At 33.5% G+C, this 26,000-nt stretch overlaps 1 protein-coding gene and 2 pseudogenes across 1 annotated transcript; 2 read left to right on the forward strand and 1 right to left on the reverse strand.

Moving 5' to 3' along the window:
- Positions 1 to 85: 85 nt before the first annotated feature.
- On the reverse strand, positions 86 to 8,455 carry LOC120127793 (annotated as a pseudogene).
- A 1,834-nt stretch (positions 8,456 to 10,289) lies between these two features.
- On the forward strand, positions 10,290 to 19,076 carry LOC120127794 (annotated as a pseudogene).
- A 4,096-nt stretch (positions 19,077 to 23,172) lies between these two features.
- LOC120127909 (cytochrome P450 83B1-like) lies at positions 23,173 to 24,827 on the forward strand. Its single transcript, XM_039145725.1, has 2 exons — positions 23,173 to 24,085; positions 24,187 to 24,827. Exons 1-2 carry the CDS (start codon positions 23,201 to 23,203, stop codon positions 24,802 to 24,804), a joined length of 1,503 nt encoding a protein of 500 aa, XP_039001656.1. The 5' UTR covers positions 23,173 to 23,200; the 3' UTR covers positions 24,805 to 24,827.
- Positions 24,828 to 26,000: the final 1,173 nt, after the last annotated feature.

Below are 26,000 nucleotides of genomic sequence, written 5' to 3' on the forward strand. Positions count from 1 at the left end.
TTTAAATATAAATGAGGATCCCATGAAAATTTTGCCACGATTCAATGCCCAGACTTATGTCGAGAGCAATCAAAATGGAATATTCACATCACAAATCAGTTCCAAAATACACAAGTGAAAAGCAAAGATCTTCTGATTATGAGTTAGAAAAGCCTCCAATGGCCTTGCTGGTGCTTACAAACAATCCTCCACAACTTGGAATGCTGCTGGACATCATCGAAAATCACCCTAAAGTTAGTTCGTCATGCCAGATTCTGCTACAGAAAAAAGGATCGAACGGAATCCTGTGTATCATGCACGAGTAGGATATTACTTGCCCTGCAGCTATCTTGCAATGGCCCACTCGTCCGTACTGATTATTATCCCGTTCATCTGATCCTCCTATATTGAAAAGAGACTGGCAGCATACGATAATTGTAAGGAAGTTGCGGTTCTCGAGAACAAAGCAAATCCAGTTTCTTGAAGAAACAGAACTTAAGGTCCTAATGATTGATTGCATAAGACATTATCTACACTGGAATATTATCCAGGGAATACCCATCGAAGTCAAGCTCATTTTCAGCTGGTGCAATGCCTTGTTGCTGCCGGAAAATTGAATTTTAAATGTAAGTGTATCCCCATCCGCAGGGTTTTAAAAAATGGTCCGCGACGCGATATAGCGGTTTCGCCGCCGTCCGAGTTACCCGCGACGGCCGCAATCACGGTAAATCCGAAATAACCAAAAACGCGACCGCGACTTGAAACCCTGCCCATTCATACGTAAATAAAAGAGAATAAAAAGAATTAACCTGTTTCAGAAGAGCACTCATGAGATCCGCTTGTTCGAAGTGATCAATGAATAGATTGTCAGGGTTTACATCTGCAACACTCTCGGTCTTGACCCGAATTGTATTGTCACTGGGAAAGGAATTGAGATGCTGATTAACTTTTAGTGGATTCCCTGACTCTGTACTATCTCCTGCTGAGAACATCACCTTGCTTACAACGGCAGCACTCCTGTTTTGTCCGTTCATTTGGCCAGAAGAAAATCCTTGTTGCACTAAAATTGATTGCGAAAGATCAAGGTTGCCTTGAAGAGAGTTTGAATGCTGACAGTCATCGAATGTCACTCCTACATTCTGTAGCTCCCAGTTTTCGGGTTTATGTGATTCAAGTCATCAATATATCATAACTTGGCATTAACCCGACTGATCCTTTAATTTCCGAGTTAAAGCCTTCCTGAAAAGTCCCTTTGGACGTGCGACTAGACATCCCTTGTGTACTTCCAAGAGGGAAAATATTACCAGGTAGTTCTGAAGCATGATTCATGGGGAAGTTCAACATCGAAGAGGTCTGCAAAACTGGATTATTACCAGGGGCTCGGATATTTTCTCGAATACCATTTTGTGTAGAGACATTGGCAGAAATTCCATTTGATATTATAGGCTGCCCCACTGACAACGGAAGCCTGGGAGCATGAGTAATCTGTGGCTGACCCATCTGCATCAATGCCGAGTTATTTTGGTTACTTTGCACGCCATGAGAAGCAACTTGCATATTGATCAATGCCGAGTTATTTTGGCTACTTTGCACACCATGTGAAGCGACTTGCATATTTATGTTTCCTATTGATTGTGAAGTGGCAAGCTGCTTCGGCTCCATAGTCGTCGGAATTCCATGAAGTAAATTTATATGCTTATTATTATTCATAAGTTGTTGCTGCCCTTCTCCAAATCTTAACTTCGGATTTTCGAAGCTAAAAATGTTCTTTGATCAACAAGGGGCATAGGTATGCTCGATTAGCAGTGAACGACCAAGCGCGGATGCTTGGAGTGTGGCGAGACATTGTACAGGAAGTTGACCACCGGCAGCAAGAGCTTGAAGATCAAGCCCATTGACCGAAGATAGCAGACCGAAAGTTTCTTCTTGAGGGTTCATAAAGAATTATTCAGATTACTCGGTGCTGCGATACCCCACTCAGCCTTCTAAGATACAAGCGATATTTCTGATCACAAAATAATGAAGCCATTATCATCAAAGAACCAAAGAAAAATTCCGATTTCCAAGAATTATTTATATGCAAATGTGGTATAAATATAGTCAAGTAAAAAGTTTGCATATTTAGTTAACATGTACCGTACCTGAAGATGGCTGGCAACATTTTCTCTGGTAAGGCCAGGAACATTCATCAACTCCAAAATTTTCTTTGGGACAGCCTCTGAAGAAGAAGATCAAATGCCATGGAGAGGTATGAAAAACACCAAAACATCATCAACAGGCAAATAATTGTGGTTGAAGTTAGTTCAAAACATATCAGTTATCTTGAGTTTATATAAACAACGTAATATGACATTGATAATTGAATATGTATTATCGATGCATGCTATTATGATGAAGATGCACATTTAGCAAGTATACATCAGCAAAATGAAAAAAATGGGTAAAGACTCGTACTGTCAATGCCTGATTGATTAACTGCTGCAACAAACTGTTGATGAAGCTCAACCGACCAGACAACCCTCGGCTTCTTTAGTGTGGATGTATCATCTCTATCCTCGGTTTCATCTTCATCATCCTTCCTCCTTTTCGAGCTTTTCCAATTTCCTTCATTAGCTGAGGAAGAGTAATCCGTCTCTTCAGATTGTTTTTGCTGCCGATCTCCTTCTTCTACACTTCCCGATTGCTCCAAGTCCTTCCACCCGTTCTTCCTCTTCCGAATGACATGCTGCCATATGTTCTTCAGCGCCTCGATACGAACCGGTTTGATTAGGTAATCACAGGCACCGTGTGTAACACCCTTCATAACGACATGTTTTCCATCATCTGCCGACATCACTGCAGAAAATACAAGTCGGAATATGAGGCTGGAACATACTCCAAACCAGATGAAATGGTCAATCCATGGTGACTAAATCCATGTCAAACATATATGATAAGAGTGCTTATGATGACAGGGAGATCCATCTCCAAACCAATATCAAGAAGTTTGAATCCGTCCATGTCCGGCATATGAACATCGCTGAGAACGATATCAAATCCGTTTTTGTTCTCACGTAGGATAGACAATGCAGTCTCGGCTCGATTGCATTTCGTAACTGAAATAAAAATATAAATCAAACCAATCATCCGTCAAATTGTATGAATATCAACCTCTTAGCTCCAAACAAAGCAAATCCGCAAATCCAGAAGGAATAAAGGAACTGCAACTCCCTATGTTTATATGCACAAAGCAGGCCTTTAAAGCGGATAAATACTTCAAGCAATTTGCAGAAAATACGCTATCTCAACTAAGTTACAAAAAAAATTACTTTCCCAAATCCAAGAAATGATCATCGACAATTTATGTAATAGATATGTCATTGGAAACCCATACCGGAAACAGAAAATTAGTATCTTAAACACGGAAATTAGTGATCAAAACGAAGAAATAAAGAAAACCCAAGAAAGAAAATTGTGATTTTACCTTCATACGAACAAGTTCTTAGCATCTTCTCCAAGATTATGAGACATGTCGGATCATCATCAACAACAAGCACACGGAGACCAGCAGGAAACTGATCTGGAACTGAGTCTACTACTTTCCAAGCAGTACTTGAGCTAGCAGTAGCCATGGATCCTTTTCCACCACTTGAAAACCCAATCCGAAACCAGAGAACAAGGGGAAATTTTCCAGGAAGATGCTGGGTTTCACATGCTTAAACTTGAACTAACTCGTCAAGCATCAAAACAAAAGAATAGATACTCGAGACCCAGAGTTGAAAATCCAAGAAACCCCAGCTTGAGATAAGGTAAAATTGAAGGAAAAGAGAAATATTCTGGATTATTAGAATAGATAATTTACATAAAATTTTCTTTTTGGGTGAGATTCATGCAAGCTCCTTTTTTTTTAATATTTAAATAAATAATTATGAAAATTCTTTTATTTTTTTAACTCAAATGTGGGTCAGTCATAGAAGTGTGGATCCAGCTCACATCTAAAGCTAGCAGACTCCAAACATCCAAGTGTATTTTCTTAATCAATGACTAATATCTAATATTTTTTTCATTAAATTAATGTAAATCAAATAAATTAAAAATCAATTTTATTAAATTTTAATTTATTATTAATTAGATGCATTCAGTTCGGTTTAGCTTTTTTTGCATGTTAAAATAAAATTTATAATTAAATATTAAAAAAAAACTTTGAAAGATTATAAAAATATTTTTAAGTTTTAAATTTTAATAAATCAAACTTAATTAAATAATAAAATTTAATTTAATTCAACTCAATTTAATTTTAATTTTAATTTTAAAATATGATATCATAACAGCAAATTATTTTAAAGTTTGATTTAAACCAAACTGTTACCATTTACCGATTTAAATTTCATAAAATATTTACTGATTTTATTAATCTAACGCGTATAGTTTAAATAATTTTACCGAAATCATAACCCAAATGCATTGGGGTTGAAGGGTCCCGCGTTCAAGGAAAATATTGGACCCACAGAACTGCTTTAGAGGTGTCCACGTCAGCAGAGAAACAACTTAGTATAACGTGACGTGTCGGGAGACCCGCGGGTTGGTCCGCTTCATCAACCACAGCAAGAGAAAAAAGAGAGGTTAAATTGCACCCGAAGTCGCCTGATTTCAAATAATTATAAGTTATCATTATATTAAATAATGATTACAAATAAGTCACTGGATCTTTAAAAGTAAAATGATAGTTACAAAATACTTTTTAATGATATTCTTATTGGATAAAATGCTTCATAAATAATTCAAAATTATTAGTAAGATTACAAATAAATTATCAAATTTTAAAAAGTCATAAATGAATCACTCAATTAATAAAAAAATTAAAAAATATTTCAAGTTTTGAGCTTTCTGAAGATAAGAGATTATACAATAATCTAAATTGTGAATAGTTTGTCATTTGTGAGAGGAATAATATTTTTCGAGACAAAGGTAGTTTAATGTTGGATAACATAGATTGATATTCAATAAATTCAATAATTTTGAGATGATTTTATGACTTTTGAAAGAGATTTTTGACGATCTAATCAATGAATTGAAGTAAATTTTATGATAGAATTTAGGATTTATAGACCACCGTAAATGACGATAGATAACTACCAGTGCAGTGATACATGATCTGATTGTTACAATCAATTGTTTCAGTTACTTGATTATTTATGACAATAAATTATTTGAATAATTTATTTAATTTTTTAAAAATTAAATGACCCATTTATAATTTTAGTAATAATTGAATAACATATGAGATAATTTGTTACAATCATATAATATATCAATTACAAAAAAATTGTTACTTTAAAAAACCAAAGCAATAATGGTTTATATAAACAAACCAAAAAAATCCCTATGAACCTATCAAGCGGTCTCAATGGTAAAAGAAAATGTTGATATCGCTAAAGATTCTGAGTTCGAATAGTGACACATGTAAAATATATGCATATTATCAATAGATTAAGAAAATTACAAAACATATACAATCTTATGAACTATTAAAAAAACTATCACGGTGTAATGCCCCAAATAGTGAATTAGGGACTTTATTGAGAGGATTTAAGATTTGAGAATCTATTTGATTAATTGATAAAAGATGAGAATGGAATGGGAAGAATAGTTTAAACTAAATTGTAGTAATTGAGGATTAAAAGGACATTTTGGTTAATTGGAGTTAAATGAATTTAAAATTTATTTTTTTAGGGTATTAAAGTAAAGAGTGAGGGGAAAAGGGGATTTAACTTGGTCAACTCCTTTCCTTCTTCTTCTTTCCCGTGCATAATCCTCCTCCATAGCTCAAAGATCGAAATCAAGTTCCCGAGTTAAGTAAAACAAATGGTACCTGAGTGATCAGCATTGCATTTTGGATACGATAGTGAGGCAAGCTAGGTGAGTGCATTTATTATGTACATTAAGAGTTATAAAGATATGTTGTTAAAATATATATTGCAATGATATATCAGTACTATGTGTGCAACCCACGGGATTCATCATGAGTTGATGAATAACCGTACAGGTACTATGTGTGCAACCCACGGGATTCATCATGAGTTGATGAATAACAGTACATGCACTATGTGTGTAACCCACGAGATTCATCATGAGTTGATGAATAACCGTACATGCATTATGTGTGCAAATCCATGGGATTCATCATGAGTTGATGAATAACCGTACATGTACTATGCGTGCAAATCCACATGATTCATCATTAGTTGATGAATAACTGTACATGCACTATGTGTGCAAACCCACATGATTCATCATGAGTTGATGAATAACCGTACATGCACTATGTGTGCAACCCACAAGATTCATCATGAGTTGATGAATAACCGTACAGGCACTATGTGTGCAACCCACAGAATTTATCATGAGATGATGAATTACCATATAGGCACTACTTGTGCATTCTAATAAATGAACATGAATAGAAAGTGGGTAAATTACCATATTAGCACTAATGGTGCAAAGTTATAAGGTTTACAATTAATTGTAAAGAGTTGCTCGATATTAGAATTGTTACCCTATATTTATGTTTATAAGTTACTTATGATAAGTATGCCTCACTAAGTAATACTTAACGGTGTTTATTTCACGCGTATGTTGAATATCAGCTGAGTAAGGAGATCGTCAGACATCAAGTCAGAGTTGCCTCATCAATAATAGTATGACATACATGTCTACTTTTGATATATTTTAGTTGTCATGTAATAGGTTTAGTAAAAACGCTCTGAAAAGCTTTTGAATTAAACTACTGTAAAACGGGGAAATGTGGAACATCTCTTTTTATTTGTATATGTAAGTTTAACGCATATTTTAATTATAAGTAAATTATAATGGTTTATAAAATGAAACAAAATTGTACGGATTTTTAAATTGGAAACTATTTTAAAAGTGATGTGACATATGTAGCTCGTATATATAAAGGTATACGGAAGATGAGTGTTCACGGTGCCTCAAATATCATGATTTACATGTTGTACGGAAAGTTGCCAACTTAATGATGAGAGCAGAGCCAGACCATGTGAATAATGGGGAATTTTATATCTTTCACATGGCAGTTTCCTTAGTCAGCAAAGTTAATCATTATGCACTTTGAAATGTAAGGAAACCTTAATTTTGCATCAAATTGGTCTAATTTTGGCCTTGTTATAGAAAAAGAGTGCATACGCATAGTCGCATTTGCACACCCTTTTCTTGGCAATTTGATCCTATGTTCAAGTAAGCATCAAAAAAGAGAGGAAGAAACATCATTGTTGCTTTACAAAATACACTAAACTAAATGCAACTTGGGTAAGATTAATCGGGTCTCCTCACTTTTCTTTTCTCTGGGATTTTTGCTGCCTTAAATGTAATATAAACTCTGATTATATTTAAAGTGGAACTAGATATAAACTCTGATTCCGTTTGTATTTAATTTTGCATTGGTTATGATAAATAATTATCTTATCTTATTTGAGTAGAAAAATATTATAATTATTGATATTTATATATTAAAAAAATAAAAATAGAATGATATGTCACCGATGATATTTATGTGAATTAGTTTCACAGTTCAGTGGATGTGGATTACATTTCAAAAGTTTTTCTATTAACATGATTTTTAACGAGATTATTATCATCATATTATCTCTAGTATTGTTGGCGCACTATGTGCTGATAGTATAATTTAATTCATTGACATGTTTTAATCATACGTGATTCATATTTTGGTAAATTGTCACCTTTCTACTTACTGCTGCAGCAATATAGATATCAAATTTTATTGATTCATTTAAACTAGTCCTTTAATAAATCAGATATCAAATATATATTAATAAAATGAGTATTATGATTCATGAACGATATACTAACAAATTTGGGTCTTCAAAACTCCCTTAAATCTTCCCTTTCCTGATTCATTCACAAAGATTGGAGAATCATAACCCCCTCTTCTTCCCTTTAAACTCCCTCTTTTAAAGTGCCTAAACCTCTCATTCTCCCTGTAAACTTCACTCCTCAAGTGTGGATAGCCATGGAATACGTACTCTGAAGGCTCGAAAATTGGGGTCTCTCTTTGAACCCTATGTTTCATCTCACCACGATTGTTTGGTGGGTTGGACACTGGCGGTTCCCTCTTGTTAACCTTCAAGCAGTGTTCTATAACTCTAATTTCCTCTTTCAATCTGTTCCTCGTATCTTTTAGAATCTGCTTGGATCTCTCTCAAAAATATGGTTCTCTCATGTGCTGTGATTCGGGTGTAAGTGAACCTTTGTACTTTCTTCTACAAAAATGTCTAAAGAAGTCATGAAAACACATGAACTCGACTGTTGCTGCTGCTGCTGCTGCTGCTGCAGGCCTGATCAACGTGGTACCTGTAGATTATCTTACAATGACTCGTATGTGACCTTTCTTCGTATAATGACTATTTAGTTTAGGGCTTAGGGTTAATTTGTCCCAGAAACATATGGGAGTTTCATCCATGTTTGTACAAAGCTTATTAAAGGATTAGACTTACGTAACGGTATGTTGTTCCTTGTAAAATGACAACATTAAAACGGTATCATGATTTACTATTGTTTTACTTATATTTTTGTATAATTTATCATTAATATAGCAATAACAAGGGTGTCATGACTTTTTTATTTACGTATTTCATTAATTTTTTGTTTTAAAATTAAATAAATTAAACGGTCAACGTCTAATTTTTAAATTAACGATTTACTAATTATATCATAACCTATATTTTATTACTAATTGTATTTAGTTTTAATGTTTAATTTCAATTTTTGATTAGAGATGTCAATTGGATAGAATGGTACTCTAATATCCCCGAAAAATTATTCTATAGACTTCCCATCATGTTATCTATGGTCCTTATTAATGAAAAAAATCCACCTCATTAAATTTTTTCCATGTCACTTATACATTAGTATTATATTTTCCAAATCATCATCTTCTCCAATAATACACTAAAACTAAAAACAACTAGGGTTTATTTTTATTTTTAATGGCATCTCATTGTCTTCACTAATAATATATATTAAATCTTTAATCAAAGTCTTTCGTTATTGTAAAGTTATAGCGATTTATTTGTCCAAAAAGTGGTTGGATTCTAATGAGGCAGGGAAAGCATCCCACAGCAAGGTAGTTCGAAGAAATAAGCCACCAAGAAGGGGCATTTGGATTTCATCTTAGCATCATAAAAGAATTGTTAGTGGCTAAATTGATTTTATCTTTTCTGTTGTGTGATTATTATATGCAAAAATAATAAAAGTAATGAAAATAATAAATATGGAGAAGGGGAATGAATCGACGAACACTCATATTAACCGTAGAATTTTATTAATTTTTGTTATTTAAAGGTTTTGTTTGAGAACACTCTTATTAATTGTGGAGTTTTTTTAATTTTTGTTATTCAAAGGTATTGTTTGAGATTTAGTTTATCAAGGGTCCTGTAAATTTACTTTTAATTTGTACCGCCTTTCTGGGTCTTGATATCGGAATCAATTTACAGTCATTTTACCCATTATTTATCTTATAAACAAGAAGGGTCTATTTTTATTTATTCTGCTGGAGAAATTATTAGACAAGAGAATGGACTGCGATTAAGAATAAAAATAAACCCTAGTTGCTTTTAGTTTTAGTGTATTATCGATCATAAAAGATGATGATTTGGGAAATATAATATTAATGTATAAGTGATATGGGAAAAAATTAATGAGATGATTTTTTTTTAATTTAAGAAGTGACAGTAGATAACATGGTGAGAAGGGTCCACGGAATCATTTCTCCTAATATGCTATGGGTCCAAAATTTGAAATCATTCTCACCCCACAACCGGCAAAACTAAAATAATTATATTTTCACCATCTACATAGATCTCAAGACTTATATTATCCTCAATATGTTTATTTCACCATCCATTTTATATAATATATTTATAAATATTATTTAAATATATATAAACCAATTTCAGTAAATTCAGCCACGCAAGAAGAATTATTCTGATCCCTTTCATTCCAGAACAAGATAGTGATGTTATTATGGAAATGTTTTTCGTCTGGTTACGTTATCTTTATCATCAGTGAAACTCCATAAATCAAACGCCTGCATGTGGTATTGGTTTTAACTAATATTTGGTTGCATCGGGGTTTCGTGAAATATTCAAACAAGTAAGCTAAGCTCCAGTCTCACTGAGGGAGGTAAGTCATCAATGGAATAGAGAACTACAGCCTACAGCTACTGGACTTGACTGGCAGCTTCATTGTTGACCTTATTAGAGAGCTACAGCTACTCTCTCATTATTAGTTTATATATGAGGGAGGATTCCTCTGCACTTTCAACACACACTGATCAGCAGAATATTAGAATTGTATTACTACTGTTTCTCATCTTTCTTCTACCTCTCCCCTTCTTCTCTTGATTCTCTTAAAACATTATGGCAACAATGGCAATCTTCCCCTATCCCGCCTGGTCTTCCTTTGATTGGTCACTTACACATGCAATTGTTTGATAACTCATCCCCTCATATTTTCCTTTGGAAACTCTCTCAAAATTATGGTCCTCTCTCGTACTTACAATTCGGGTGCAATCCGACTGTTGTAGTTTCTTCTGCAAAATTGGCTAAAGAGGTTATGAAAACCCATGACCTCAACTTTTGCAGCAGGCCTGATCAACGTGGTACCCGTAGATTATCTTACTACGCCTTAGACGTGGCCTTTTCACCGTGTGATGACAACTGGAGGGAGATCAGGAAACTTTGTGTTGTACATCTCTTTCACTACAGCAAAACTGGCTTTTTGCGACGTTTTTTTTACGTATAGCGGCGTTTTTAAGCGCCGCTAAAGTTCGCGGCGTTTGTTAACAAAAAACGCCGCAATAGGTGACGATATATAGCGGCGCTTAATCAACAAACGCCGCAATAGGTGTTGATATTTAGCGGCGTTTGTTAGACAAACGCCGCAGTAGGTGTTGATGTTTAGCGGCATTTTTCCACAAACGACGCAGTAGGTGTTGACGTTTAGCGTCGTTTTTCCCACAAACGCCGCAGTAGGTGTTGATGTTTAGCGGCGTTTTTCCCACAAACGTCGCAGTAGGTGTTAATGTTTAGCGACGTTTTACCACAAACGCCGCAGTAGGTGTTGAGATTTAGCGGCGTTTTTATCAAAAATGCCGCAATAGATGTTGAGATTTCTTGGTGCTTTTCATATAAACGCCGCTAAAGGTCCCTTATATAGCGGCGTTTTTAGGATAGAAACGGCGCTAAATGTATGGTATATTACAACGTTTTTTGTTATAAACGCCGCTAAATAACACATAATTTAACGGTTCTAAAAATTATGTTTGATTACCCCAAATCTAGTTTTTCAACCTGTTCCATTATCCAACAAACAAAACAACAAGAACATCGATCTCTATATCCATAACAAGCAACATCAAATCCAATATAATAAATAAAAGTTTTCATTAACGTAATATAAGTTCAGTTAAACACGGTTCAGTAACATTAACAGAATGCTCATAACATAAATGAGACTACGATGGTGGATTTTGAGGTTGCATTTTCTGTATCATCAACATCATACCATTGAGTCATTTTTCAAATTCTTCACATCTCTACTGATATGTTGCTTCTCTCTATGTTGCCGCTGTTTCTCTCTGTGCTTCCCTTGCTTCATTTTCCGCTTTCAAGTTAGCCATTTGTTGATCCATCTCAGCCAACTTTTCTTTTAAACGACCAACTTCTAATTGGGAAGATCGAGACTGTGATGACCTGTACTGTGATGAACTGGATCCAAAATATTTGGTGGGAGTAACGAATGATCCTTGACAGCGCACCCAACCATATCTTTCAGGACCCAAAACGTCATTAATAGCTTGGTTTTCAATGTCATCATCATTAACAATACCTTGACTCGAAGCAGTAGCAGCATGATACTGCGCCCTTTTCTCCCTCAATTTTTCCTAATAATAAAGTGAATAATTATTTGAAATAAAAAATGTCATGGTACAAATATAAATAAAGTCAAGTAAATTTAAAACATCTACCCAATAAACCTACCATAATTTCTGCAGCGTCAGCAGTCATAGGAGTGCCATTATTCTTCGTATATGTCATGTCGAAGAGTTGGATTCGATCAACTTTAGAACTGGATGTATTTTCCTACATTATACCATAATATAATTAGTATGAGTTAGTATGTACATGGAATACACAAAACTATTTCAATAATCTATAATACATCCTCATGAGCTATACAAGCAAAGCTCTTCGATCCAGCCGTGTGCGTAAACTTTTGTTGTTACCTGCAAGCAACACCAACATGCACTCGGTCCTACAATGTCAAACAACCACTTTTAATGATGATTTAAATTTCGTTATAATTATTTCTGAAAAATACATCATACATGTCCTTTTTGTGAACTCCAAAATCTGACTGCATCTTCCCATTGGTACCTGAGCATTCCTGGTGGGGATGTTTGCAACTTCTCTTCAAGGCTGAGATCATTCTTGAAGTATTTCTTCTTTAAGGAGCTCTTGTGGTCCATTCATCTCTTCCCTAACGCTTGCTTCACATAATCGTCAGAGACCTCTACAGAAAATTTCTCCTATACAACAAATAAGTGTGTGTCGTAAGTATAAATTAATATTGAATTTCTATAGAGTATCTATTATAATGACATTATTACCTTAACAAAATCCAACGCTTGATTTTTGTTACTATTAGGCATTTCGCGCAATGACTCATAATTGATCGGTAACAGATTCACATTACGTCCAACTATGCCTAAGTAACCTGCTAGAAGACGTGCTTCTGGGCCAATAGGTTAACCAACATCGTTTCTTGAAACTTTGACACGATGATCATGAGGAAGTTAGTATAATTCCTTCAAAGTTGTACGTCCTCGAGTCTTGCGCATTCCAACATTTTCAACTATATAAGAAATTATTAAATGTCAATTTTGAAAATGAACAAAGTAATAAATAAAGTTTCAAAGATTACCGTGAATTTGTATTTCTTCTTCAACAGTTTCAGGAACTTCGGAAGGCTCAGGTGCATTCGATTCCTCGCTATTTCTTTCTTCATGGTCTTGAGAAGCTCGAACAACCCGTAAATCAGTTATTTTTCTCCTCGGCATGATATGTAATAAACAAACATGAGTAATAAAAAAACAAATTAATTAATGAATATTGAAAGACAACATGTTAAAAGTTATAACATTATAAATAAATAAATAAAGATATAAAATCGTACAACAGTCTTATGTAATGTCAGTTGTCATAAATATCTTCATCAACGTCCTCCCGAACCCATTGAAATTGTGTTGTATTAGTGATAGTTTCATCTAAGTTTTGTGGTAGTAGACGTAAACATTCTAATCTTGTTTCAATGTCATCTCTACTTCCATCCCCGATGTCTATCAAGTCTTTGGGAGTATTTCGAAGCACAACATACCAACCGTCATCCATTGGATCGTGACAATAAATTACTTATTTAACTTGAGAAGAAATACATATGGTTCATCCATCAAACGTTGACCCGTGTGAATTAATCGAGAGAAATTCACCATTGTTAACCCGAATTTATCTCTTTTTATACATCTGTTTACATCAATCCAGTCACACCGAAACAACTTGCTTTGAATATAAAAGTTGTTAAGCTGTAAGGGAAAGTTGCTTGATTTGAAGGGGGTACAGTTGCATTGTTAAAGGCCTTCATTCAAACATACATTTTCAGTTATTGAATCTACAAGCAAATGTCACAGGCAGTTTTAATCCAACAATGTAGGCTGTGAAACACAAACATAATATAATGAATATAATAATAAATATATTATTATAATTTATTTTTAAAATAATTTAAATGGTTATTGACAAAGTTAGTAATCTTTAAGATATTGTTCAATATAAAAGACATCAAATATGTGTCCAGAAGATAAAAAAACAAGTGAACTAGAAATTCAGAGGTTCAATATAATTTAAAGATATCAAATTATTTGGCAGCAAGAACAACATATCAATACATTATAAAGCATTCAACCTAGAGTCCATTAACAAGAGGTGGAAGAGCTTAACTTGAATATAAGAACACTAAAAAGCTCAATACTTAATAATGTAGGTTAATACCACTTAAGGGAAAGTAAAGAGAAAGAATGTGAAACATTGAGAGAGCTTAACTATTATATCAAAACATCATTACTCGTAAGTTACATCACTTTACTTCTTACATAGCAAAAATAATATACCCAATAAGTTATAATAAGCTAACAGCAAGGTAACGTTCACAACAAGGCTCCTACCAAACCAATGTGAAAGAAATGGCAGAGGACTAAAGAGCATTGTGAAAAAAATTTGAAAACTCTACAGCAATATTTATGTAATGTTGGTTATTGTTTCTGAGATTACTAATTAAAACATTTTCATTAATGAAAATGTTTTAAGTAATTAAACCTCCCTAATTTATTACCGACTTAACAGACACAATGGTTAAAACTTAAAGGACAGTATGACAAGTGAAGCTAACAAAGCAGAAACTAATCCTATAACCAAAAACACAACATATACTATGTATTCATTATTACCGACTTAACCTTGTACTAAAAAATGCCTCAGCGGATACAAATAGCAGTTACACAAGTCATCAAGAAAAGCGCAACTGAATCTTGGTTTCAGTCCAAATAAGGTAGAAAGATCAAAGAAACTCTTAGATGCTAACAGAGAAAGCAACATGACATAGATAGTAAGTAGTAAAAACAGTGTGACTCGTGCTGACATATGTCACCCTCCTACGAGTGAAATATGCATGATAACACCCAAGCTTGCATGTTAAAAGAGGGGGCAGAAACAAGAGCATTCGATTGGAGGTAGTGAATATAATAACTTCCATGCAATAGGAACATCAAGACAACTTTCATCTTTGTTCTAGTTGAAACAAAATTATATTGCCCCAATACAAGATACTATCACAAAGGAGAAAATTGTAAGCCTTCTTCAACGTCCGGCAAACTTTCGAAAAATCAACAGGAGTTATTTTTTTTGTCGATGCAAGCTTTGTGAGTTCAGCAACAACCTCTTTTTTTCTGACCACTTGGTAGCTTTCTACAAGACAGATGGTGTTCGTCTAAGAGCCTCCTATAAATGACTGGAAACAAGAGACGGGAAGAATCTATATGAAATCGAGATCTGAAACGAAAATCTAACAAAAGATTTAACTGATTGAAAAAAAGGACTTACGTATCAGTGGAAGAACAAGAAGCAGGTGAAGAAGTAACAACAAAAAGAACCGAACACAAATGAATCCAAGGCGATGACGAGGGAGGCGAGTTTGAAGATGAAGATGAAGTAGTTGGACTTCGTCTAAGAGCTTTAACAAATTATATCTGATTTTTTTTGCTGAAACGTCGACTCAAATGGGAACCAGAACTGTGGGAGTTTGAAGATGAAGACGAAGTAGTCTGAGAGATTTCATAAATTAGGGCTCGGGCAAATGACAAATTTTGGGGATTTTATAATACTTTGTGGCGTTTGTAAACCAAAAACTACATGACAACTCAATTGCGGCGTTTACGTAAAAACGCCACTACTGGCGAACTCTATTGCGGCGTTTTTATGAAAAACGCACAGAAGTGCTACTGTATTGGGCCGTTTACATAAAACGTCACAAAATTCCTATTTTTTACAGCGTTTTTTTAAAAACGCCACTAAATTTTACTATTTTGCGGCGTTTATACAAAAACGTCGGTATATCTCCAACTATTACGGCGTTTGTTGCAAAAAACGCCACTACATATTACATCTATTGCGGCGTTTGTATCCAAAAACGCCACTAATTACCTTTATACATATAAGATTAATTGATTTTACATATTTCATTTATGCTCTACATCAACTAAATTGACTGATATATATAGTTTTATCAATTTAAAAAACAACCATGCATTTTAATTAAGAGATAAGTTATGCATAAAAATACTTAACAACAAAATACACTAAAATTTAGAAACATTAAACTTATGCATAAACAATCTTCAGCATATTGTTCACTATATTTAGTTGTGCTCATTCGTGGGTAAAGGACGTAGGAAAACTGTTTTCCTTGTTTGACGATGCATCGTTAAGTTTTTCCTCCGTGTAAACTCTTTATAGAGAAACTCTTCATCCATTTCACCAAATAAATCCCCTACCTCCGGTTCACCAAGAAGACTCCTTGAGCGCTTCAGTGCTTCAATTGAAACAGATAACGACCTTTCACCTACAGTATGAAACTTGATTGGAGGTGGCTTGGGAACTGAATCAAACATTAAAATAAATTTAAATAGATGGTATAAACGTTTACTTGGAGTAATAGTATAAGCAACGTCGTCTTCATTGAGGATAGATACTGCTTTTGCAATTGAACATTCTTTCAACGCCACAGAGTTACCAAATTCGGTTCTAAACATCGGGTATTTATCCACTCCTCTATCATCGTTCTCAATAAGTTTCGAACATCCTACATGCGTACGATCTATGAAATTTGAGCGAACAACAATAAAAATTATAACGCCTGAAAGATTCATGGATTATTACCTTCACGTAGGAGATCGACCATGGAAGGGTATGAAGCAATAGGAGTTCCTTTTGGGTAATCATCGAGTTTCGACGGCAAGACCGGACCGATAGCCTCCCAACGATAATTTGATCCATCGTCAGAGCAAATACGCCACGTAGACATTCCGACGATAATTTCTCTTACTCAAGGCAACACCTGTTCTTTGGACCACAACCAATTGTTCACGTTTTCAAAATCTATTATTTCCCTTTTGTAAGCAGATCTATTATGTTTCTATTCGAAAGCAGTAAAACAATGCTCCCAAGTAGTAAACCGCTAAAAACACTATGTATAGATATTGTTTTCCTATTCAAAAGCTATTTTTTTCCTCAAATACGTTAGCTTTCTGGGTTTTCCCCATTTTCAAAATATATACCAACAAAACAATAATGAAAAATATCAATAGTGAGAAGAGTGATCAAACCGTGCAATTGTGTTATAGTTCACCGGTGAGAGGGCCCTTTTTGTCGCCGGACACACAAAAGACCACGTCGTTGGAATCGTGTGAGGGTCGTTGTTGTTCCAGAGAAGAAGCTTTGAGGGAAGAATAGTTGAAATGATTTTAGGGATCAGGTAGGAGAGAAGGGTGGAGCATATATTTAATATTTGGCGGCGTTTTAAAAAATGCCACTATATCACATGTTTTTTGCGACGTTTATACAAAAAAGTCACTATTGATTAGCACCATTGTGGCGTTTGTCTACAAACGACGCAAAAAAATACATATCGTTGCGTTTTTAGTCTAAACGCCACTACATTACAACTCTACTGCGGCGTTTGGGCTAAAACGCCATGAAATTTCATATCTATTGCGACATTTTTACAAGAAACGCCACTATTGATGTCACCATCTGTGGCGTTTGTCTTAAAACGACGCAAAAATATTCTTTATTGCGGCGTTTGTTATAAAAATACCACTATAAACAATCCTATTGCGGCGTTTTTTTGTAAAAACGCCGCTATATTACTAATCTATTGCGGCGTTTGTGAAAAAAAAGGCCGCTAAAGTATCAATTAGTGGCGTTTGGCTTGTAAACACCGCTATATCGTTAAAATTTATGGCGTTTTCTCTCCAAACGCCGCTAAAAATACCGCTACAGAACATATTTTTGTAGTGTTTAGAGTGCAACAATATCGCCCATCCGAGAAGATGAAGTTACTCGCCTGATGGAAAAAAAACATGACAATTGCCTGTTGATTCTAAGCCTATCAACTTGAGTGAGGCAATGATGTGCCTTACCAGTACAATCATTTGTAGAGTGGCCTTCGGAAACGGTATGCCAAAGAAGGAGCTGAAAGAAGCAGGTTCCATGGGTTGCTTAACGAAAGTCAAGCCATGTTATCAAGCTTTTTAGCTTCTCTGACTATTTTCCTTTCATGGGTTGGGACGGGTGGATAAATTCACAGGGTTTCACAATCGCCTTGAGAAGACTTTCAAAGAACTCGATATCTTCTACCAGGATCTCATTGATGAACATCTTGATCCAAAAAGACTAAAACCAGAGCAAAAAGATATAATCGATGTATTACTACAAATTTCCAAGGATACTGACTTTCTATTTGATCTCACCATATATCACATAAAAGCTATTCTTATGGTAATAACATCACATCTCCACTTAATAATTTTATCATTAATCAATTTTTATGTCCATAAACTTATTTTTTTCTTTATTTCTGCTGTAGATTGTGTTCATCGCTGGAACAGACACATCAGCGGCCGCTGTGATATGGGTTATGAGCTTCCTGATGAAAAATCCAAAGTGTTTGAAGAGAACTCAAGTGGAAGTGAGGGATTTGATTGGAAAAAAAGGCTTTCTAAAACAATATGATATATATTCAAGTTTAGCTTACCTAAAAGCTGTGATAAAAGAAACGTTCAGATTGTAACCAGTAGCTCCATTGATGGTGCCACGAGAAACACACTATACGAAAGTGCAACATAGGTGGGTTTGAAGTACCTGCCAAATGCTTAGTGTTTGTGAATGCATGGGCAATAGGAACCCTCAAATTTGCGAAAACTCAGAATAGTTTTCTCCTGAAAGATTCATTGACAGCCCTATCGACTACAAAGGACAACACTTTGAGCTCATTCCATTTGGTGGGGTAGAAGATTTGTCCTGTGTGAGAAAGGTGCCATTGACTACCTGAAACTAGAATTAGCAATATGGGCTATATAAGCTCCACAGGTTTGTTAGGCCATTACAACTAGTGGACTTATGTAGCTCATATGCTAACCGCCTAATAAACCCATTCAACAGACTAACAATAAAAACAAACTAATTGCTAATTCTGTTTATTTCTAACATCCTGGAATGCAAATGGGAATTGCAACTGTGGAGCTTGCACTTGCTAATCTTCTTTACAAGTTTGACTGGGGAATGCCATCAGGAATGAATGAAGAAGACATAAACTTTGATGTTTTACCTGAGATCGTTACACACAAGAAAAATGACCGTATCCTCGTGGCTAGGAAAATTTATACTAATCACCGGTCTCCGATCTATTGATCGATTAATTCAGGTCGGATACTGCAGAGGTAAAAGCGACACTTCCAATTCAATTTGCTCCATTCGCAAACGTCAGAATTCGAATCCCTGACCTTTGCTTAAGGGATCTAATGCCTCTTCCCACTAGACCAACTGGTTGTTAATTTAATTCAACATTTTTTAATTTATCATTACAATACGAATCAAGCGATCTCGGCGATAAAGAAATTGTTGTTATTCTTTGAAGTCCTAATTTTGAGCATAAAAAAATACCAGAATTATGAGTATTTAATGTCAGATGATTGAGAGTTATATTTAAAACAGATACTACATGATTCCCTTTATCCATTTGAAAGGATAAACTTCACCTTATCCATTTGAAAGGATAAACTTATGGTGAATGTTAAAATTTATAATGCATTCATGGGGAATGTTAAAAATGCAAATGAAATAACAAAGGTTAATCACACATAAATAGGAAAAGGAAGCGGTGATAGTTTATATATCATTCTCTTCTCTCTTCTTTGATTGAGTTTTGGTGGACATGTCTCTTTTACACTGTCATCGTCAGTTGGTTTGTAACTTGTAGTTCATTCGTGGTAATTACGTATCTTCGACACGTACTACGCAACATAGAATTTTATGGAGAAATTTTGAATGCTTTTTTTTTAAAAATAATTAAGCTTGAATGAGAAACCTTCTCAGACATTTATAGCCTACCTTTATATATGTGAAAATTTAAATATTTATTGCTGAAATTATGCGAGCATTTTAACTGTTGATTTTCAACCGTTGTCTAGAATAATTACGGTGTTTGATTTGACTGTTAATTAACTTATTGATAGTTGATTGGAGACAGACCATTAATTGTAATTAAAAGAATGTTTTCAAGTCTTTTGAGCACTCTTTTCCCGCCTAGAAATAAAAAAACATTTATGTTTATTTTCAATCATTCAAACATTTTTTCTTGTTATTATAAAATTTTAATGAGTAAAGATAGAGTATCAATAAAATATAAAAAAACGAGAATTTAAAAATTTAAGGAAAAAATCGCTCGCTTGATCCATTAGTGATTCACAACATCAACCATTTTCTTATTGTTATCAACAAGGGAGCACTATTGTCTGCATGCTATATACCAGAGATCATTACTACCAGATAACCAACTACATCACTGTAATGAGGAATAGTTAATGTTGCCAAAAAATTAATGAAAACTTAGGTCTCGCTCTCTTGATAATTGGTATAATTAAAATTTTATAAACTCGTCCCTAATTTAAGATTATGTATTCGCCTCTTGCTCTTCCTTTCATTGGGTGGTGACTTATACGTGCAGTTGTCAGAAAACTCTCTCAAAAAAGTATGGTGAACTTGACCGCTGCAGCAAGCCTAATGAAAGTAATACCAGTAAATTATCTTACAATGACTCAGATGTGACCTTTTCACTTTATACGGACTACTAGAAGATCAGGAAACTTTGCGTCATGCATGTCGTCATGCATGTCTTACAATGCCATAGATGAGACCTTTCGAGTTTCACCATATAATGACATTTGATTTCGGGTTAAAGGTTTGACTTGTAATGCATATGGGAGTTTCATCCATTCACGTTTAATAAAATTATGGGTAAACTATAAAATGTTCACTGAACTCATAGAACAATTGCATTCTGGTTACCCAACTTTTAAAACATGCAATACAATCATCAAACTTTTAGTTCATTTTCAGTAAGGTCCCTAACGTTACCTCCCGTTAGTTTTATCTGACGTGACATGTTATAGTTATTTTTCAGCTTAATAAAATCATCCTTTTAACCCATTTCAACTTAATAAAAAAATTTCCTCACTCAAAATTGATTGAAAACCCTAAAAACAAATTGAGACTAAAATACAAAATCAATTACAACTCAATCTTTTTCCGAACCCTATTGGGACTAAAATTGCATTCGATATGACAAATAGTAGTTACAGAATATGAAAAATCCCTCAATTACAGATTCTAAAAGATTTAAACAAACTTAAGACAATTGGATAACACGTGAAATACATCAGAAATAACAACTTATCGTTCGCCACACTTGAACAAACCTTCGATCGAGTCCTTCTCCCCCTCATTTTTATCCACCAATGGTCAATAATCTAGAAAAAAAAGAGCCTAAACCTAAAAATCCAAATTAAACCTAATTTATCAGTCATTTGATTGGTGAAAGAGTTCTAAACCCTTTTAACTTTTCCCAAATTTTATACGACATCGTTTGGAAATATTTTTTTAATTTTTATTAAGCTGGAAATAACAGTAACATGCCATGTTAGATAAAACTAACAAGAGGTAACGTTAGAGACCTTACTCAAAACGAACTACAAGTTCGGTGATTGTATTGCTAGTTTTAAAAGTTGAGTGACAAATATGTAGTTTGCCCTAAAATTATTGTGTTTTAATTTAAATTTTCTTTTAGTTTCAATATTGATAAAACAAAATCAACAAACAAATACCGATAATTACAAAGTACAAGCCCAAGCTTCAATCCTATTCCTTAAACATAGATATACTCCAGGGTGATACGAAACCTATTACACAGCAGCAAATTCAGCCACGCAAGAAGAACTATCCGATCCCTTCCACCGCAAACTTAAATTCCACAACAAGATAGTCAAGTTATTATGCAAATGTTGTTTGTCTGCTTATGTTATATCTATCAGACAAAATCCAAATATCAAACGCTTGAATTGCATGTGGTATTGTTAACAATATTTGGTTGCATCGGGCTTTCACGAAATATTTAAACGAGTAAATAGTAATATATTTAAAAATATTTTTAAAAATAAGTACACTAATATTAATAATATAATTTTTAAATAAGTAGACATCAATAAAACTTTAAGGTCTGTTTGTTTGGTTGTAATTGGTTTTCTGGAAAATGAATTACTGGAATTTGAATTCTGAAAAATAAATTATATTTCTGTAAAACGTTTTCCGGAAAATATTTTCGTAAAATGAATTACATTTTTCTAGAAAACGTTTTACGATGTCTGGAAGATGTTGTTTAAACCTTTTTCCCACTAGTTGATGAGTTTCTTAATATTTATATTTTTAAAATGTTAAAATAATTTATTTATTATTAAATATTATATTTATAATTTTATTAATAAAATATTAATATTGGTATATTTTATTGAAATAAAAATATTATAAATTATATTAATTATTTATTAAAGTAATAGTGTTATATTATTTTTAAAAATATTAATTAGTATATTTTAAATATATTTATTATATTATTATATTAATGTTAAATATATAAATAATATTATTCATTATTAATAATTTAATAATATTATTTCTATGAAATTAATAAATAATACATATTTTATTAATAATTTATTATATGTTATTAAAATAAAAATATAACATCTTATATTATTATAATATAATTGATTATTTTATTATAATCTTAAAAATATAATATTATATTATTATAAATATTAATAAATATATTTTAAATATTTTAATAATTAATATTTTGATTAAAATGATATTAAAATATTTTATTAATATTAAATTCATAAAATAAAATTATTTTGAGTATTTATTCTTTGAAGTGAAAAATTCGGAAAATGACTTAAGGAAAATTATAGCGTAAGTCATTTTTTAGAAAACACAAAGGAAATTATGTTGATCAGTAAAATGTTTTACGTTAACAAACCAGTTTTCCTCCAACCAAACACTGGAAAATATTTTCCGAAAAATGAATTATGTGAAACAAACGCAGGAAAATATTTTTCGAAAAATGAATTACGTGAAACAAACACATGATTTCAATGAAAACTAATTTCATAATTGGCTTTCCATCAAACAAACATACCCTAAGATGGGCATGTGTTTAGGCAAAGTGTAGATGGCTGCAGGTAAGATCTCATGAGGGAGTTTACTCATCAATGGACTAGAGAGCTACAGCTACTGGCCTTGTGTGGAAACTTCATTATTGATGAGAAAAACTTATCGAGAAATACGGTTATTCACGCCTCCCAAGTTTGCTTCATGAAAATATCTTAATTACCACTGTGCAACACAAAATTTACGATATTAGTTTATATATGAGGGAGGATTCCTCTCCATTTTCAACCCACGCCGAGTAGAATACTAGAATGGCAATACAACTCTTTCTTCTCTTTCTTCTACCTCTCCCTTTCTTCCTCTTCATTATCTTAAAACATTATGGCAACAATGGCAATCTTCCCCCTACCCCACCTGCTCTTCCTTTGATCGGTCACTTACATATGCAGTTGTCTGATAACTCATCCTTTCATATTTTCCTTTGGAAACTCTCCCAAAACTATGGTCCTCTCCTGTACTTGCGATTCGGGTGCAAGCCGACCCTTGTAGTTTCTTCTGCAAAAATGGCTAAAGAGGTTATGAAAACCCATGACCTCGACTTCTGCAGCAGGCCTGAACAACGTGGTACCCGTAGATTATCTTACAACGCCTTAGACGTGGCCTTTTCACCGTATGATGACTACTGGAGGGGGATCAGGAAACTTTGTGTTGTACATCTCTTTAGCAGAGTACAACAATATCGACCCATCCGAGAAGATGAAGTTGCTCGCCTGATGGAAAAAATATGCCAATTGTCTGTTGATTCTAAGCCTATCAACTTGAGTGAGGCAATGATGTGCCTTTCCAGTACAATCATTTGTAGAGTGGCCTTCGGCAAAAGGTATGCCGAAGAAGGAGCTGAAAGAAGCAGGTTCCATGGGTTGCTTAACGAAAGTCAAGCCATGTTATCAAGCTTTAGCTTCTCCGACTGTTTTCCTTTCATGGGTTGGGTGGATAGATTCACAGGGTTTCACAATCGCCTTGAGAAAACTTTCAAAGAACTCGATTTCTTCTATCAAGAACTCATCGAGGAACATCTTGATCCAAACAGACTAAAGCCAGAGCAAAGAGATATAATCGATGCGTTACTACAAATATCGAAGGATACTGACTTTCCGTTTGATCTCACCATAGATCACATAAAAGCTATTCTTATGGTTATAACATCACATCTCCACTCAATATTTTTTTCATCAATCAAATTTATGTCCACCTTTATGTATGTATAACCTTGTTTTTTTTTTCATTTCTGGTGTAGAATGTATTTATCGCTGGAACAGACACATCAGCGGCCACTGTGATATGGGTTATGAGCTTTCTCATGAAAAATCCGAAGTGTTTGAAGAGAACTCAAGCGGAAGTGAGGAGTTTGATTGGGAAAAAAGGCTTTCTAAAAGAAGATGATATTCAAAGTTTAGCTTACCTAAAAGCTGTGATCAAAGAAACGTTCAGATTGCAACCAGTAACTCCATTATTAGTGCCACGAGAAACACTACGAAAGTGCAGCATTGGTGATTATGAAGTACCTGCCAAATGCATAGTGTATGTGAATGCATGGGCAATAGGAAGAGACCCAGAAGTTTGGGAAAATCCAGAAGAGTTTTGTCCTGAAAGATTCATCGGCAATGGCAGCTCTATCGACTACAAAGGACAACACTTTGAGCTCATACCATTTGGCGCGGGTAGAAGGATTTGTCCTGGAATGCATATGGGAGTTGCAACTGTGGAACTTGCACTTGCTAATCTTCTTTACAAGTTTGATTGGGAATTACCATCAGGAATTAACGAAAAAGACATAGACTTTGATGCCTTACCTGGGATTACTACACACAAGAAAAATGATCTTATCCTCGTGCCTAGGAAGATTGATGATTGATCAATGTATCATTATAGTAACTTACTCATATTTTCTACCTACACTATATATAAATTATCTGATATTATTATATGAGTTTCGAACTTAATTTAACTATATTTTATAACTCAATAACACCCAAAATCTTTCATATAGGTTATTATTTATTATACTTGAGGAGCGACATAGAGTCTCGTAAATCCTTTTTAAAATATTTAAAAATTTATGTGGATAGGTAACACTCTTTACCCGACTCAATCGGAAGTCGGGTCAAAAGTATCACATCCTATGACTAAAAGTAGAAAGACTAACAATCTAGAATATGCATAAGAGTGAGTAATTAAATAATTAAATTAGACATTCATTGATTTCAAATTATCATATTCTTTATTAATATTCACTTTCTAAAGTCCTTATTACTATTTCATTATTTAATTTATCATTATCTAAAAATAATTCAATCAGACATTCATTGATTTCAAATTATCATATTCTTTATTGATATTTACTTTTTAAAGTCCTTATTACAATTTCATTATTTAATTTATCATTAACTTAAATCATATTGAATATTGGTTTGAATAATATCAATTATTTGATATCATATTATTTTTTACTGTCTCCATCACACAAGTTATGTGCAATGGAGTCAAAACATTAGTTAATAATATCTATACCAAACTATCTAAGTTACCACTTAATAATTTAAATCAAATCCAATTCAATTTTGTATCTTTTAAAAGTTGAAGGACTAACCAGAGGTTTATTAAAAGTACGGGGATTAAAAATTTATACAAGATACAACAAAGGCCTTCATCAATCTTTGATTCAAATAGTATTTATCTTAATTTAGGTTTGTAAGGATCATAAAACATTTATTTAACCAAAATAGAAATAAGTTGTTATTTAAAAACTAAACTGTAAATTTTGAAAAATTTAAGGAGTAATAGATATAAGTTGTCACTGAGAGCATGACAATACTTTTTCTTTAAAAGATTCTATCCCCAAAATTATTTAATCTATTAATATTTAAGTTCATCTTATTATTATTTTTGATTAGATGATTAAAAATATACTATTAAAATTAACAATAATAAATAAGTGTTATCTATTTTAATTCATTCAATAATTTTAAATCAATATAAAATAAAATACAATATGCGGCTGTAACTGTAAGCTCCCTTACCCAAACTATCATAGACCTTCGATCTGACCTA

The sequence above is a fragment of the Hibiscus syriacus genome, unplaced genomic scaffold (genome assembly GCF_006381635.1).
Source record: "Hibiscus syriacus cultivar Baekdansim isolate YM2019G1 unplaced genomic scaffold, ASM638163v2 tig00110472_pilon, whole genome shotgun sequence".
In the NCBI taxonomy this organism is placed as follows: domain Eukaryota; kingdom Viridiplantae; phylum Streptophyta; class Magnoliopsida; order Malvales; family Malvaceae; genus Hibiscus; species Hibiscus syriacus.

Excerpts from the sequence above, each read along its gene's own strand:
- LOC120127909 (XM_039145725.1), top strand. The coding sequence starts at position 23,201 with ATGGCAATACAACTCTTTCTTCTCTTTCTTCTACCTCTCCCTTTCTTC. Across the intron at positions 24,086-24,186 it reads ACATAAAAGCTATTCTTATG|AATGTATTTATCGCTGGAAC; the intron begins GTTATAACATCA and ends TTTCTGGTGTAG.